This window comes from Pollicipes pollicipes, unplaced genomic scaffold (genome assembly GCF_011947565.3).
Source record: "Pollicipes pollicipes isolate AB1234 unplaced genomic scaffold, Ppol_2.1 Scaffold_2555;HRSCAF=2994_pilon_pilon_pilon, whole genome shotgun sequence".
In the NCBI taxonomy this organism is placed as follows: Eukaryota; Metazoa; Arthropoda; class Thecostraca; order Pollicipedomorpha; family Pollicipedidae; genus Pollicipes; species Pollicipes pollicipes.
This window is the reverse complement of record NW_023596136.1, coordinates 5,104,869-5,122,587: the sequence shown is the minus strand read 5'-3', so window position 1 is coordinate 5,122,587 and position 17,719 is coordinate 5,104,869. Positions and strand designations below refer to the sequence as shown.

The window sequence follows — 17,719 nt, the reverse complement described above, 5'->3', positions numbered from 1 at the left end:
AGTTCACATTCCGGGACCTCCCGAGAGCTTTTGCTGTTAGAACTCCGCAAAACCTGATTTAGATTTCCTCTGAAGTCATGAAGAAGACAGTCGCGAACTTGATCACATAATGATCACACAGAATGCAGATCACCGAATTATTTGTCAAATCGCGCCTGGCCCAGTACCCTAAAAACAACGATGCGTATACATCAGTTTATTGTATGATTTATACATCATGCATAAACCTATACGTTTGAATGTGTTTCTACCTGAGTAGAACTCTTCCTCCCATCAGGAACGGTGAGTGAAGTTGAGTCAGTAACTCATAATTATGCTATACATAAATGCAACTTATGCTACGTATGTTCAGCAAGCACCAGAAAGGTTAGCAATGATGATGTTACCAAAGTCAATATTTAGAGCACTACTTGACGAGGCAAGAATTCATTTCTGCCGCTTTGCGTAACGCACGTAAAATTACCAACGTCCCGTATGTTCATTTAAACAGCGCTGGTCTTGTGATATTCGTTGTTGGGACTCATTATTCCCCATATTTGTTATACCAAACATCTGTCTTTTATGTTCCGGTTATGAACACACCAAGCCATGTCCAACACTAACCATGGCACACGCACTCATCACGGAGATCGAAGTCAGGTGACACTATTCGTGTCAGCTTTGAATCTTGGCGAGAATGTCATATCGCAGGTGTTTGGCTTTCACCACCAGCTCACAAATGGTTGTTAACATTGTCCCGTTCAAGCAGTAAATTGTATGAAGAAAAGGATGCCCTCTATAACTCATCACACTTGCTGAGCTCCATCTGACACGTGTAGTATCAACCCCTCTCCGATGATAAAACGTCAGTCGTTTTTATTGCATTGCTCGAGATTGGGACTCCAGCCGTAGCGAGCGCTGAAGCTGGAGCGTCAGGCAGATCCGAAGTCTCAACCTTGCAGCGAGGTGCAGCAAAAGGTCAACCTAGTGAGAGAAATGTCTGAAAATGTTATCTACGACCTCGCCTTCTGGGGCAACTGCTTCACACGATAGTTGTATTGCTGATGGAAGGTCTCTAAAGATATGTCATGCATGTGAAAAATAAATTTTTAAGCACACGCGCGCGCACAAACACACACACACACACAATATAAATATATATATATATATATATATATATATATATATATATTACACACAAATACATTACAATTGCTGTTTTCTTCTTAACCATTGCATCTTAGGATGAGGCCTAATTTCAGTGACGGTATCCTGGGATATGCCCGGGATAGGCGTCCCTCGCGGTCTCCTCCCCCTTCCCCGGCATGCACACTTCCGAGTCGTCTCGCGCTCCGCTGGGAGAGCTCAACAACGTCCCGACGGTCGGACGCCAGCACGAGGACGGCGCCCCTCGATACACGGCGGCGGCCTGAAAGCATCGGTGCTAGCCATCACTATCACCCAGCCGCCTGGGTGATAGTGATGGCTAGCACCGATGCAGCTGGGTGATAGTGATGGCTAGCCTACGCTCTACTTGGTGATGCAAGCCAACGTATCATGCCCACACCCTGTCTGTGCGGCTGACTAAGCTCTGCCATGTGTTTGTGCGGTTGACTGAGCTTTGCCCTGTGTTTGTGCGGTTGACTAAGCTCTGTCCCGTGTTTGTGCGGTTGACTGAGCTCTGCTGCGTGCTTGTGCGGCTGACTGAGCTTTGCCCTGTGATTATGCGGCTGACTGAGCTCTACCTTGTCCGCCAGGCCTGATGGCTACCCAGGGCCGCGCCAAAAGGCCGCCCTCTTCGGCGTCACCAACAAGGACAAGGAGTGCAAGGACGAGTATGAGTGCGACTTCTCCATCATGGACATCATGCTGTACATCTCCAAGTTCATCAGCATCGAGTCGCCGTACTGACGCTGACACGGCGGCGGCCGGCGCCCGGCGGAGGGAAGAGGGCCCGGTCGCGCCTCGGTCCCGCACCGACTCACGGGGCGCCGAGCCCCTGCGGCAGCGCGGCGGCCGAGCGCCGCGTGCCGAGCTGTGCTCCGGCATCATGGGCATAATCGCCGAAGTGGAGCGGTGGGCAATGGGCATCTGATCTGTCGACGTCACAGTTCAAGTGCGCGTCGCTGGATTGCGATGACCACGGATTCAGGCACCGGGTGTCCCCTTACTTAGTTGCTCAGCGTCGCACTAACGTTGTGTGCGCGTGTGTTTGTTAAGGACTGACAGTGACGCCGAGACCGTGGTGGCGCGTGAGATTGTGGAGATGTGGTGCGCTGGGCACGTTGGCCGGGCTCGTGTAATGATCCGTGTGTGTCGGGCGCATACGGCTCCGCCTGTCTGTGTGGCGCCGTGCTCGTGGCGGGCCGGAGCGGCTCGTGACGGACTCTCATGACTGGCGTCCCGTCCGCGTAGGCCCCACCCGGATGGGCCCGTCCCCATAGGGCCCATCCTGGTGGGCCCGTCCGCATAGGGCCCATCCGCACAGGCCCCGCCCGCAGGGTGCAGTGCAGACGGCGGTGCGATAAGTGGCGACTAGGCGCGTCAGGAACTTACAATCTTTTAAAATTCTTACTTTGTAGAAAATTTGAGCTTCGTAGTCGGACCCCGTTCTATTTTCTACCTGGATGGCTGAACACTCAAATCCAGCAGAAAACGTCTTTCATCCCCTGGCCCGACTGACTTAACCCAAGACAACTGAAGGCTTTGGTCGTATTTTTCCCTTTTCCGTAACGCTTTAGAGCACTCGCCGCATTTAGGACATTTTCACTTGGGAAGTCAGGCATCCCAGTTGATATCAGCTGGCCCTTTTTAAAATCCTGTGGTGCAGCCAACCTGGAGCACTGGAAGCATGGCTGACACGTGCCTTGCACTGCCACCCTTATTCATCAGCATTTGGTCTTTAAGGAGTGATACAGTAGAATAATCACGTTTGTTGTGGTTCTTTTACTGACATCCCTGCGAATAAGCATTGGGAGCGTATAATAGTGCTTTACTTGGCACACGCAAGCCTCAAAGCATCTGCGTTTCAAAATGTCGCTCTTCGCCACATAAAAGCGCCACATAGTGCCGCTTTTCTGCCACAGCCGCGTTTGCCTAGATGACTCCTGAACCGGGTTAGGTTTATTCAGCGCAGTACATTAGTATATTTCGTACGTCAGAATCCGTCTCCCCGCAGCTTAACATATTCCCTTCGCAATTGGCATGAGCCGCCGCCATTGTCCCCAGGCATCGTATTCAGTTGTTCGTGCAAAGTGCAATGCAATTGGTATTAACGGCAGTGGCATTGTTTTACGCAGGAGTGCGGCGTTTGTATTGTGTACAAACACAAATTCGTGCCTGAATCCGTGCTTTGTGACGCCAATGCCGATCGGGCCTGGCTGTGCTCCGATTGGTTGGCGGGGCCTGCGCCGGTGCGTCCAGCCACCGAGCAGCTGCCGCCGCCTGGCAGCGACCGATGGCGGCTGGACGGTGCCCGTGGCGGCGACCGATGGCGGCTGGACGGCGTCCGTGGCAGTACGCGTGTGCCCTGCCGTCGGGCGGTCCCTCCGAGCCGTCCTCGCGCTATGGGCTCAAACGCAAGCCAAGCTACGATCAGCTGAGGTCACGACGGCCAGTCGTTGTTACGTGTCGGCGGCATTACTGATGTAATCTAGCTTTGACTTGCCCTGTTAGTGGGCCTGCGTTTGTTACTTGTTACGTCTGGCAGGAAGCCCACTGCGAATGCATGAGCGGGCGCTATTTATTATACTGTTTTGGAAGTACTTGTGGTGTTGTGCGCATGCGACGTGTATGCAGTGTACAATTTCTACGCGTAAAATCGCATGATCGAAACCATAAATATACGAGATGGAGTCTAATTTCCTGACAAGCTTTCCAATCTCGCAGAAGCCTGGCCAAAAACAACAAATTTGCTTTGCTTGTATTGCTAAATATACCTCAGAAACAGTAACCAACACCAACATTCGCTGTAAAAACGCCTCTTACATTTCACACACACGCGCACACATCGTGGCACTGGGCCACTGACCGGTGACGCTCCCAACTCGCACGTCACTCACTAAAATAGTCTATAAATGAGCTGACCAACGCAGGCGGCGTCACTGCCGCGCTCGAAACTGACGCAGCTCCATCCTTTTAGTGACGGCCCAGCACACACCCACAGACAGCAGCCGCTGCGGGCGCGAGCGTCCGGGAGCAGCAGCACGACCCGGCCCGGCCCACGCCGGAGACGGCGCTGCGTGGCGCAGGAGTGCGGCCCCTGCCGGCGCGCCGCCCGGGTGGCGCTCCAGGCCGAGTGACCTCCAGACAGCGAGCAGTGCAGGACAACCAGCGGCCAGCCCTCACAGGGCAGCGGGGTCAGCACCAACGGCACCAGGCGCCCAACACCACCGCGGACGACCAACGCACTCCCAAAAATAGACTATTCCAAAAATACTATTCCGTGGTAGATCACAACAAGTGAGTAGTAAAATAATCTCGCTCCGGCTCGAACTCAGCAGCACAGGAGCGTGGAAGGCGGCCTCAAGGAATGCACCCTGCTGTCCCATCACAACAAACGCTGGGAAGCGTGCCACAACCATTCAGAACAGCCCAACATTCGCACACTACACGAGAGCAGCGTTCGTCCCAGCCCCTGAGCGGACCCTCAGCCTTACGGCGCACCCGGAGTGCCGTACACTGGCGTGGGAACGGTACCGATTCCAAGACTGCGGCAGTGACACTGAGCTATGTCGACCAATGTCGTCCCTGTGGCCGGCGGCACAGATCAGACCGCCGCACATTGGCACGAGAACGCGGCGACGCCCGACCCTCAAGCGCTGGAAATGCCGTCTCGGCCGAGTTTCCTGATGCGAGGGCTTGGCTCTAGGGCAACTGGCCCTGAGTTTGAGTCCCAGGGACGGAGCGAGGGAGGGAGAGAGAAATGGGGAGGGAATTTGGTCAGGGCAGATTCAATGATGACAAACCTGGCGCCAGGCGGCCATGTTATGATATTGCAAAGTGTGAAAGACCCATCCATGGTCATGTCTGGCGAAGCTGCCGGAGGACGAACTGGCAGTTAAACTGAAGTAGCTCTTCCCGAGTGGTATGCGCACGGTACCACCAACAAGTTCCGCTCAACATGCACCCTAAATCCAATGCCACTCACGCACAGCATTCGGGAAGTGTCTTTTACGGAAATGCCCACTCGGCGTCCGCCCAGGCCCATGGGAGGAGCCCGGAACTGTCGTCTGCCGCCGGCCGTCCGCCCAGGAGCCGACGCCATCCGCACGGAGCCCCTCTGACTATGCGTTGGTACTCACAAAGCTGGCCGCGCTCACCGCACACACAGCAGCAGCAGCTATTATTATGACAGTCACGGCGACGCTCGCGCCCTCCATAAACCCGCACAATGGACCCCCCGTTCGCTCCCACGGTCTGCAATACTGACACACGCTGGCGGCGGCGGCTGGAGCCACGGCGTGCCGCGCAGTACCCTGGCACCAGCACAGCCCTCCGCCAGCACCCCACACGTCACCAGGCGCCGACCGAGCCCATGACGTCCGCCCGGCCGGCCGCCGTGACGTCACTGCTCCGGTATCAGCTGACGGCCGGCAGTAGCGCGCCGCCGGCGGCGTCGGCCGCCGCCAGCGTGGCGTTGACGGCCGCCGCGAGAGTCGCGTTCACGGCAGCCGCGAGAGTCGTGTTCACCGCAGCCGCGAGCGTGTCGTTCGCTGCTAAGAGCGTGCCGTTCGCTGCTAAGAGCGTGTCGTTCGGCGGCGACGTCGCGACGGAAGCCGTGATCGGGCCTGACAGCGGCAGGTGACTCGCCGCAGTCGCGTTGCCTGCCGGCGCGGCAGACCAAGATACCTGCACGCCCGGGGTCAGGCCCTCCAGCGGAGGCGCCGGAACCTCAGCCTCTTGCGACATCCGAAAGATGGCATCCGACGTCGCGATGACGGCACCCAGCATGCCGATGCATATCAGGAAGATGTCGAAATACTTCTCTCGGGGCGATATCGACCTAAAACGTGGAACAAAACGTGTACGCAGGTTGACTCTCAATTTCTTGCGAGCTGAACTTATCTTGGAAGCGCTGCACGCCACCTTTATTTCGCGCTCTAGACTGTTTACACGCGATGCAATCTGCCCACTCCAACAGACAACGACACGAAAGCTCGCTTCGTCTCATGGAAAATACAGCAGAAGCAATCAATTCGAGATTCAGCAACTAAACATCGCTGATTCCACACCAGAGCGTCTCCGCGCGGTTTACGGCTGATGTGACGTGAACGAATGGTCGTGACCGCCGCACCAACCTGCGGCGCAGCTTGAGGTGGAAGAGGCCTGGCAGTATGAAGGCCAGCAGGGTGCAGCACGTGCCGCCGATGATGGCCATCAGGTTGGCGAAGTTGGGGATCAGCACCACCACCAGGCCGGAGGTCAGCACCAGCAGTAGGCGCAGCGCGTTCTGCGGGTCGGCAGACGGCCCTTCAGCGTACTGAGAGTCGCACTGAGCGTCCGCGTTAGATGATCCGAGCACCGTCACGACTGTACACGGCCGGACTGAACGCATTATCAACACAAATGACCACAGCTTGGAGCGACGCACTGACACGTGTCCAAATCGGCAGTCAATCACAGAGGCGGATCACAGAGCGGCGCCCCTGACGCCGGCGTCCGGATCCAGCCCGACCCGGCGCGCAGGCGCCGGCCGGCGTCTGAGGTCACAGCGGCGGACCACAGAGCGGCAGCCCTGACGCCGCAGTCCGGATCCGGCCGGACCCGCCCCTCAAGCGCCGCGGCGCCGCTCCGGCGTCTGAGGTCACTGACCCCTCGGAAGGTGGTGTTGTAGCTGGCCGGCAGCCGCTTCTCGATGATCGTCACCACGGGGAACACCATAAGCGGGTAGGTGAAGAAGAGGGAGAAGCAGAGGCAGCACTTGACCACCATGGCGAAGTCGATGACGCCGTCGCTATCCGGCAGGTTCAGGGTGATGATCTCGCGCGTCTCTGCAGCCGCCCGGCATCGCAAGGAGAGACGAAGACGCCGTCAGAATGGAGACCGCACACACGGGCAGGGGGAGGGGCAAGCACACACGGTCAGAGATGTGACACGCACACACGGCCAAAGGGGGAGATACGCGCACACTGCCAAAGGGTGGGGGGGGGGGGGGCATGCACACACGGTCAGAAAAGATGTGACACGCACACGTGGTCAAAGGGGGTGACGTACACCCTGCCAGAGGGGGAGGGGGTATGTATACACGGTCAGAGGAGATGTGACACGCACACACGGCCAAAGGGGGAGACATGCACACACGGTCGGAGGAGATGTGACACGCATACGCGGTCAAAGGGGGACACACGCACACACGGTCGGAGGGGATACTTGTACCGCATCCAAGGCGGCACGCTCTGAAATGCCGCTCTCTCCAGCGAGGCGGAGTCGGGCATCGCCATCAGTCACATCAACAGAGACGTCTAAACATAGCGACCGTCAGGCAAGGGTTAGTCAGCGGCAACGCTATACGTTGGCCGCTCCAAGGAAGAGAAATGCATGTGACATGTTCGTCAAAGCCAGAAATATCAACAGATTCGGAAAATGACGTGCTTGGCGTAAAACAGACAAACACAGCCATGCTTGGTGGTTATACTGCTTTCAGAACGAAATTATTCGCCATCTGGGTCAGACACGTGTATTTGAAAGCGGTTTCAAAAAGTGACACGTACACCTCTTTAACAAGGAGGCGAGGCGAATGGCTCAGCGTAAATGGGGAGGGGGAGGGAGAAGGTGTCGAAAAGGAGCGCAAGGTCGGGCAGGACACCGAACGGTTCGGAGGGGTCCGTGGCAGGTGATGGGTCTGGCGCGTCCCGTGACAGGCCGCGACGGACCTGTCACGTTACGTCACGTTACGCCACGTCACGTCACGTCACGTCACGCGTGACAGGTGTGACGGAACGCCACCTGGCAGCGGGGACGACCGGCGAAACGGCGCCCCGCCCGGCGGCGGAAGAGCAACCACCGGCGAGCTGGGCCGCGGCGGGGCCGAGGAAAGAGGACAGGGTCCGCCTGTGGACAGGACTGCGAAGGTCACACGACAGCCATCGGGGTCAGGCCGCAGAAGCGGGTCGGTAGGTCACATAACAGCACTGCCTTCCAAGGATATGAAAGAGTAGGCCGATATCCTCCGGCTTCAAGCGGCCAGCAGCTGTTCCACATCACATGCAGTGCCAACAGATTGACCGATATCACTGTATGCAGCGAACGAATATTACAAGCCCACTGTAACGGTAAACATGCAGGCAGCACAGCCTTATATAAGGCGCATCACCTATGGCTAGTGCACAGCCTCGTAAATAGTTTCGGAGGTTGTCGGGCACCGCTCCCTTACTGAATATTTTGAGCGGCGTCCTGCGTGACTGCCCCAACTCACATCACGCTGTGCATACACGATGAGTTCCCGTCCGGTGGACCGTGTTGGAGGCGTTGTCATGCGACCAGGGCGCGATGGCACTCACCGGGGCCGAACGAGATGTAGCCGGAGCAGCCGAACACCACGTACAGGCCCGTCACGAACGCCATCGTGCGGCCGAAGATCATCTTGAACTTGGGTCGCACGTGCTCAGCCAGCGAGTTCTCCAGCGAGAGGATCATGCCGGCACCCTGCCGACACGGACCGGGTCAGCACCTCTCCGGGCGTCACGTACGGTTAGGACAGCATCCACCTGACACTTCGCTGAGGCATTAAGGCGGGCTGTGGTCCACCCTCTTCATAAGGTCGTACAAGGCCCCTGGACTGGTGTGTATCACATGGAAGGATGAGACGCCGCTGCGCCACATTCGCTGCGAGCAGAGCTGCGTTCCGGGCCTTCAGAACAACGCTCACCGTATCACAGCATTCAGAGCATCACCACCGCCCCATCACCACCGCCGCAGCCGGTGGGCGGCGGTCTGGCCAGGGCAGCATCACCACCGCCCCACGCGCAGTCGTTGGGCGCCAGTCTGGCCAGGGCAGCATCACCACCGCCCCACGCGCAGTCGGTGGGCGGCGGTCTGGTCAGGGCAGCATCACCACCGCCCCACGCGCAGTCGGTGGGCGGCGGTCTGGCCAGGGCAGCATCACCACCGCCCCACGCGCAGTCGGTGGGCGGCGGTCTGGCCAGGGCAGCATCACCACCGCCCCACGCGCAGTCGGTGGGCGGCGGTCTGGCCAGGGTAGCATCACCACCGCCCCATGTGCAGTCGGTGGGCGGCGGTCTGTCTGATGTCTCGGCGTATTCGGAGTATCGATCTCCTATCAGACGGGCCGCCAACGCCACCGAGCAGCAATTACTCCCCCCACCCCCCCCCCCCCCCCCCCCCCGACGGCCGGCAGATTGTCCGGGCAATAACGATACAAGCAAGGACACGGCTTACAGCGGCAGATAGACGCACGGAGCCGCCCGCCGTGGCCCAACTGCGACCCTGTGTGGCGAAGCGGCAGCACTGTCAGAGTCAGAGTCGGGCCGAGATCAGACCCATGCCAGTCTGGGACTACGCATGGAGTAACCATCGCGACCTACAGTGGACGGGACCCGGTGACCTAACGCCTACCTCGACAGTTACGTCGTACTGCTGACCTCCACAGTTGCTGCAGTCGCCATCCCAGCAACCTCTCTGGAGCGCAATGTTGCGTACGGCTGCAGCTCCGGGGACCGCCTTCACTGACCATACTCTGGCCACTTCTCAGTAGAGTCATCACATCATTTCCATTTATGAATAAAAAGCTGGGATAAGCCGACGCACACATTCCAAACCATAGTGTCCGAAGGTCATCCGGCCTTCTCGCCAGCGGCGAAACTTACTAACCCACACCGATGCCCCAACCAGACAGCGCCCGACCACCTGTGGACTGAGTCAGCGGCAGGCGGCGTTAAAAGCTGGGATAAGCCGACACATACATTCTAAACCATAGCGTCCGAAGGTTACCCGGCCTTCTCGCCAGCGGCGAAACTTACTAGCCCACGCCGATGCCCCGACCAGACAACGTCCGACCACCTGTGGACTGAGTCAGCAGCCGGCGGCGTTAAAAGCTGTGGGCGTGGTCACAGCCGGCCGCTGGGAGGCAGGCGCGGCGAGGTGGCGGTCCGCTGTTACGCCGGGGGTCGACACAGCTGGCCGGGCGGGCCCGCTCCAGCGAGGGACCGACCCACGGCCGCTGGGAGGCAGGCGCGGCGAGGTGCCGTCCGCCTGTTACGCCGGGGTCGGCACAGCTGGCCGGGCGCTGTCGTCGGCGCAGCTCTAACCAAATCCGTCCCTCGGAACATCACGCAAGGTTTCGTCTGTTTGTCTGTCGAGTCCATCTCGTGCACGCCACGGGCATACACGTGCACGCCACGGACATTTGTCAAGACATGCACACGTCGCAGCATGTTTTGACAAGCCGCCGACGCACACGCGCGAGAGCCGGCCCCGGCGCTGGAGACCAAGACCCGAGGCGAGCAGGCTCCGTTCGTGACCTGCGAGCCCACGCCCAGCACCGGGTCAGTGGTCAATCACCTCTGTCACTGCCGGGAGGAGCAACAGACCCCAGACCACGGGAAGTCTGTTGGTCCAGTCATGGCATCCGTCCAGTGAAGCAGTATGCGATCATGCGGGCGGCAAGGATGGCGATATGTTTTCCATTCTGCTGCCCCCGACGCACAATTCACTGTGCTGCGTCTGCCCTTTGTCCAGGATCGGCCCGTCCGCACCGAGCCGGCGGGAGACGGGCCGGAATGTCAGGGCTCGGGACCAATGGGCAATAAGCGGATTAACAGCCCGCGAATGTGTGTGAACAGCCCGCCGGAGGCCAAAAAGCCTGATAGCATCCATTACTAGCCACGTTATCGTCGAAGCAACTGGATGAACTTTGGAGCGCTGGCTCCGTCATATCGCGGCATTGCGAAACTTGACGTCTAACACGTTGCGCAGATAGCAATTCGTAAAAATCCCGATGTCCCTCCCCTCTATAGATGTCTGACGCGTGACGGAGTCAGCGCATCCAGCTGTCACCATGTCAGGGGAGGGGGGCGTCCGTGTTTGACCGCGGTCAAACTAAACTGATCCCCACGGGTCGACGGCACTCCGTCCATCCCGGCTCGGCACGCACACGGCTTCGGCTGGCCCGCTGCTCGCGCCTTGTCACCGCCCAGTTCCCCCCACCCCAGCTCGGGGGTCGGAGCCACGCTCACCTCGTAACAGTAGATGGCGATGGCGAAGAAGAACGGGAAGCCGTTGTCGGAGAACTCGCGCGGATGGAAGCGCTCCATCACGTAGTAGTGCTCGAAGTCGAACCAGAAGACGACGGCGAACGCCATGATGGTAGAGAGCTGGGCGAACACGCTGCAGCGACAGGGACGGTCAGCGGACAGGCGCCGCCCACCAACCAGCAGCACACGCGCAGGCCGGGACCGCTCCAGCGGACGGACGCCGCCCACCGATCAGCAGCACACGCGCAGGCCGAGATTGCTCCAGCGGACGGACGCCGCCCACCGATCAGCAGCACACGCGCAGGCCGAGACTGCTCCAGCGGACGGACGCCGCCCACCGATCAGCAGCACACGCGCAGGCCGGAACCGCTCCACCGGACGGACGCCGCACACCGATCAACGCGCAGGCCGGGACCGCTTCAGCGGACGGACGCCGCCCACCGATCAGCAAGCACACGAGCAGGCCGGGACCGCTCCAGCGGACGGACGCCGCCCACCGATCAGCGACACACGAGCAGGCCGGGACCGACCACCGGGACGAGAAGTCAGGACCGGACCCCACTGCACGCCCGGCACGCTGGGCGCTCGCCATACCCCGGGGGTCACCACACAGCACACACAGACACGGGACGGGCTGTGTGCAGCCCGACACGGGCGTGCCAAAAGGCGCGGGCAGCTGACGACACAGTATGAAACAAGAGAAAACAGTGTTTTAGCTAAGATTAGTGCTGATGACATCTATACGACCACGCCCGTCACCACGTCTGACGGCTGACCGTGGACGTGCAAACGGAGCCCCCACCTGAAGATGGCGAGCTTCTCCAGCTTCCGCAGCAGGCAGAGCAGGTATAGCGGAGGCAGGAAGAGGATGAGCCACTGACCCGTGGTGACTCCCGATATGTACGTGGAGAGGTTCTCCGATATGAATATCAGGTATGCGCAGCAGAATCCTGTAAATACCAAACATTATCAGCCTGTCATAGACAAGTAGTGGACAAGATGAAACATGAGGTTGTTGGCTGCATTTATCCCTTGGGCTTTGCTATGATGTATGCTTGATGATAGATGATATGCTGAATTTTAAGTTTAATGATACGATATGCTGAGTTCTTAGTTTTACGATACGTCGTTTATCGGCTGCACTGGGTAGGTCTTCCCTAGCTCCCATGACAGTCCGGTGACACTGTCCGGCCAGAAGGCGTCCAGCCTGTTGCTGAGGCTCAATAATTGTCAGTTGATGCAGGAACTGTTGCACGGCTGAATCACTCAAAAGTCTAAGCATCAGCCTGTCCAACCGACATGATGTGCACCCACCTATCTGTGAGACCACGACTGTGGCATCCACCAGCCAGCGGCCCTTCGACCCGAATGCGTAGAAGCCTGCCGGAACCAAGAGCAGGCGGTCAGCGGACCGGGGCCGGGGCTGACGGTCAGATGGATCGGCGTGGCAACATAACAGGACCGCGCGGCACCGTCAGCCTGCGGGTCCGTGTAAGCCAGCGACACAGGAAATGGCCTGAGCCGAAACACCGCGTGCGGCGGCCCACCTCCCAGACACGCTGGAGGCGTCGGTCGTCGGGCAGGCGACATCAGTCACGACACCGCACGCGTCCGTGACAGGGCAGGGGGCGCGATCCCGCCCAGTAGCCGGGGAGCCTCGCAAACAGCCAGCCCCGAGCATAGTCATTCCACGCCGCACGCCCCGCAGCGCATGCTGTGACCGCCGACGGTGTAGGAGGTGCCGGTCACGGACTGAGGCACTGGGTCCCGTGTCGAGGCGTATCACGGACTGAGGCACTGGATCCCGTGTCGTGGCGCATCACAGACTGAGGCACTGGGTCCCGTGTCGAGGCGGGTCACGGACTGAGGCACCGGGTCCCGTGTCGAGGCGCATCACAGACTGAGGCACTGGGTCCCGTGTCGAGGCGGGTCACGGACCGAGGCACCGGGTCCCGTGTCGAGGCGGGTCACGGACTGAGGCACCGGGTTCCCTGTCGAGGCGCATCACGGACTGACGCACATACCCAGATCACCGTATGTGATCTCGTGAGTGGTGTCGACGACGATCTTATCATCCTCTTCGTCGTCTTGCGCGGCGTCCTCGCCCTTCAGCAGAGGCAGCTTCAGCTCCACCGAGCCATTCTTCAGGGAAACCTGGCGGCGACCGGGCAGCCATTAACGCGAACACTTCGGATTCTCTACAAGAAAAGACAAACGTACGATGGTACGCAGCTACGCGACTTAAGTTTCAAAGATGGACTTGGACTGTGCAGACATGAAGCATACCAAAGCTATTTCTCTCTTGATCTTCACAAAACCTCTGCATGGGAAGGGCTCTATCACTGAAAGAGACTCATAGCTTTATCATGATTCAACAATGACCACGGACCCAGGAGCCCCTGGAGGCATTCCACCCTGTGACATGCTCATGTCTATTTGGCTTACATTGCTCTTCATATAGCTTTTGACAGCAGCCTTTCCTGGGGCACGTTTTTGCAGCAGCAAGTACTTGCAGTCAATGATGAGGAACATGGCACGGATGGAGACATAGCCAACTGTCACCATTATCAGGATTCCTTCTGCCAAACCAGCCTGCAAGGAAGAGTGCACATAGCAATGAGAAGTGGCAAACTTGTTGGCATTGCATAACAAAATCAGTTTACATCTTAACACAAGATGCATTGGCATCTTGCATACACACAAATTAACTACTGAAGCACAGAATGCAATGTTGATCATGCCAGTTGAGCACATGCATATATTGACAAACAAAGCAGAGTAAAAACATACCTCCTTGAAAGCATATGGTAGACCTAACACTCCTGCACCAATGAAGGAGATAAAGATGTTGGCAACAATCTTCAGAGGATGAGTGGCCCCCGAGCCTGAGTTCCCAGCGCCCATCGTCATCTGCGGGTTGCAGGTACAGCATTAGCAAGACACAAAGTTTTGACAAAATTAAAGAGACACTAAAACAAACAGTCAACCTGTCAACACATTGAACACTCAAAGCTGATATTATTGATAATGTGAAACACTGGGGTTTACTTATCTACAAATTCAGACCAACTTACATGCCTGTTTACAGAGGCCTTAATCAGTGATCTTGACTGATGAACTCATGTGGATGTTTACCATTATCTGGATAAATGCACAATGTGCATCAGTATTTGTTACTAAGAACTAATAAAACTTGTGTAAACAAACACCATAACATAGACATAACACTGAGATACATGCATCAACTCACACAGGCTCTATCTCTCAAATTTCCAAATTAAGTCCAAACCTCTTAATTACATTAACTCATAGGATCAGTCCCAACACTCAGCAGTGCTTGTTGTGTGAGGCCTGATCAACATCTGATCACCAATTCCTGGTCAACAGCAGAATTTGGTGGCAAAAGCTTAACATGCAACAGTGGTTTGCATGGTCAAACCAAAGAAAAGTGAATGTGGAAGAGTGAAAGTGAAAATGAAAGTGAGAGTAAACACATTGAAATGAAAGAGAACACCAATACTATTCACAAACATGCTACTTACTAACTAAGAATGATAATGGTACGTGTTTACGCTCACACTCATACAAACACACAAAGTCCCCACAGCATTTCGGGTAATTACAATGCCAGTTGTCCAAGCAGCAGGTAACCCACAAATGCCTGAAATCAAGCCATCATGCATTGAGAGAGTGGCTACATATGGAGCATGCTACATGAGGCTGGTGAATACTGGTCTGAGCAGCCAGTCTACAATTAGCAATAGGGTTCAATATGGTGGGTAACTTGGTAACAAGTCTGTTAGACAAGGCACCGCTCAAAATTTACGAATATGGCGCATAACACATGAGGCTGGTGGACCATAAGCTGTGGATTTTCAAGATTTTAATGTTAGTTTTCTCGAAAATGACACCTCTCCGACTCTGTGAAGTACTTCAGTATTCTGATTCGATGCTGTAACGTATTTCTACGCTAATCTGGGGCTGAAGAAACCGCAACGCCAGCCGCACACACCTTTTCCACGGGGTCAACGGACCTCTACGCCGCGGGTCGCGCCCCCGGCCCTCCCTCCAGCGAGGTGGATGATACCAGCTGACAGCCGGCCGCGCATATACGGCCTTAGCCGTGTCTCCACCTCCCCGCTAATCTGACACGCTGCCCTCTCCGCAACTGCGGTCCCCCCTCCCGCGGCCTCTTCATGCGCCCCACGACTGCCACATCGGGCCTTGCTGTACAGCTGGCGGCGCAACCGGCGTGACGCACGACTGACGGATTCAGCTGATGTTGTAATCGGAGGAGGCAAGGTTGCCTCCGCCGCGTACAAGGCCGTGTAGTTTATAATACAAGGTTCATAAATGATTTTTCAGTCCTTCGGGTTGGAGGTAGCCATTCAGTTGTGTTTACTTTACGTTTGGCAAATTGAATTAGTGCGGAAGTCTAGATAAAGTGCCTTTCACCTGCTGCCGGCCGGGGGCGTGACACAATCGCGCCCGGCCGGGGAGAAGTTGGCTTCCCCCTAGGATCTTCAACTCTCATACTCCGTATGTGAAAAGTGAAGATACTTTTCAGAAGGTCATGTCAAATTATGAAGAATGCACACAAAATCTTTGACCTCAGTCAAGTGTAACCAGAGAGCACGATAGATCATAAATGGTCGTTGCGATGGATACGGTTAAAACATGCGTTAACACGTTAAGGCAAATATTGACAGCGCGAAATAAGCGTTAAAACTGTGCGCAGTCCATTCCTGATCATTTCTGTTCCCCGCAAGGATCCGGTCAGACCAGATCGCCATTCAAAATAAGTCTACCAGCAGCTTACAAGGGCGATACTGTTTCGCGATTGCTTCTGACTAATTGCATCTTAGTGAGTGCAGCTGCAAGTCATAAGTCTTCCAGACACGAAAATACAATGCTAGGATGGCCTAGAGTTCATCTGAGGTTAACTTGTGTCAAATTGATGAATCATCCCAATGCAAAAAACTGAAGTGCTGAACGGATGTAGGTGATCAGAACAAGGTTTTTTTGCAGTCAAAAATAGTGTATGGTACATCTAAAGGTGTTCAAGATTGCGTAGCCGTTGCCAACATTATGCAAAGTTCCTTCGACGCTTGATAATGTTTTCGTAAGAAATTGAGGACAGGCACGCTAGCACATGAAATTATGCAATATCACCTTCACAAACACGATAAGAAGGTGGTTACGCGCGTTGCACTCGTTCATCGAACCTCTCCGCCCCTGCTAACACAGGTCGATGATCCTGGATGACCTCATATGACCTTGTGTGTCCTTACGTTACCTATTTTGACCTCATTACGCATTGGAATGTTGTCACATCACGTTTTCAATGAAGAATTCGAATTATGAATCCAAGAGTACGCTGTTAAACTACCTATCTTGAGCTCAGCGCGTGCTTTGCAGAAGGTACCCATAGAGGTATGGCATGGCATGGGCCACAGCCATGTGCTCTGTGACCATACAATGGTTGTGCGTGTGAGGTAGTGCTCTTTCCTAATATACAAACACCAAAGCTGCACGAAAATGCGCACAAATGTGCGTTGCTTACGAAACAAAAGTAAGTATTTATCTGACTTCAGTTCACCGATCTCGCCTGTGTAACAAATCTGAAACATAAAAACTGTAGGTACTATCATGTTCTATTGCTATAGAAAGTTTGAACATTGCCAAATTTTATGCCCACAAAAGTTATTTGTGGTCAGTTTTTAGGAGCTGGTCTCTTTGACCTGGCCTAGGTCACTGATTTTGGTAGATCAAAGCTCAAATTTGCACAAAGGATGCCAAGATGATAGATGAACAGGTGCTGAAAAGTTCGTGCTGCTGCGAACGTTTGTTTTTGACCTGTGCTCCAAAACCTTAGGGGAAGTCGCCTTCCCCTCGGTCGGACGCGGGGTAAAGGGCGGTCGCGATGAGTGTCCGTGCAGATCTACGAAACCGATGCCAAGGCTCAGGACCGAGCGATGCATTTGTCGCTTACGAGGTACAGGGCTTCATAAGTAGCTGATTGTGTGTGACTTAAGATGGCTGAGATGCAAGCCTTTCTCTGCACCCCGATAAACATTTTCAGCCCAGTGTCCAGATCCGGATCCTGTCGTGAAACATATTGTTTCGGAAGTCCATGTTTCGTGAATCCAGGCTGTGAAAAGAGTTGTGGGGACAGTCTAGAAGGTTTAATAAGAAACTATGTTGACCTTTGACCTCATCAGACCTTGGAATGTTTTCAGTCCTGATTCCTGACAGTCTTCCGCGAGTTAATTTCGTTGACGAATGCGCGAGACGGGGGGGGGGGGGGAGGGGAAGGGGCTGCCGCTTCTTGCATCCAGTTATGTCAAAATCTAGCTTTGGTCTCTCGGGGTTAGCTAAAAAGCTATCCAAATCTAAGCATTGCTCCCCTATACCCAAACTCAGGAGAATTTCCGTTTGCCTCTTCGTTAGGGATTGGTTTCCGAGTAATCTTGGACTATACTGATGGTGGAATTGCTCCTTATCCTAGCTTACCTAAGCCCTATGCT

At 55.8% G+C, this 17,719-nt stretch overlaps 2 protein-coding genes across 2 annotated transcripts; one reads left to right on the top strand and one right to left on the bottom strand.

Moving 5' to 3' along the window:
• Positions 1–1,736: 1,736 nt before the first annotated feature.
• Positions 1,737–3,839, top strand: LOC119102850 (uncharacterized; the record flags this gene model as incomplete). The annotated part of the gene is given in 1 exon segment (XM_037226305.1): positions 1,737–3,839. A coding segment is annotated over 1 exon segment (154 nt), but the record flags the coding sequence as incomplete, so codon positions are not given.
• A 437-nt stretch (positions 3,840–4,276) lies between these two features.
• On the bottom strand, positions 4,277–15,384 carry LOC119102839 (amino acid transporter ANT1). Its single transcript, XM_037226294.1, has 11 exons — positions 15,205–15,384; positions 13,983–14,102; positions 13,638–13,784; positions 13,217–13,346; positions 12,507–12,572; positions 11,995–12,142; positions 11,175–11,325; positions 8,481–8,625; positions 6,793–6,971; positions 6,279–6,430; positions 4,277–5,983 (listed from the first exon to the last, which is right to left on the bottom strand). Exons 2-11 carry the CDS (start codon positions 14,100–14,102, stop codon positions 5,560–5,562), a joined length of 1,662 nt encoding a protein of 553 aa, XP_037082189.1. The 5' UTR covers positions 15,205–15,384; the 3' UTR covers positions 4,277–5,559.
• Positions 15,385–17,719: the final 2,335 nt, after the last annotated feature.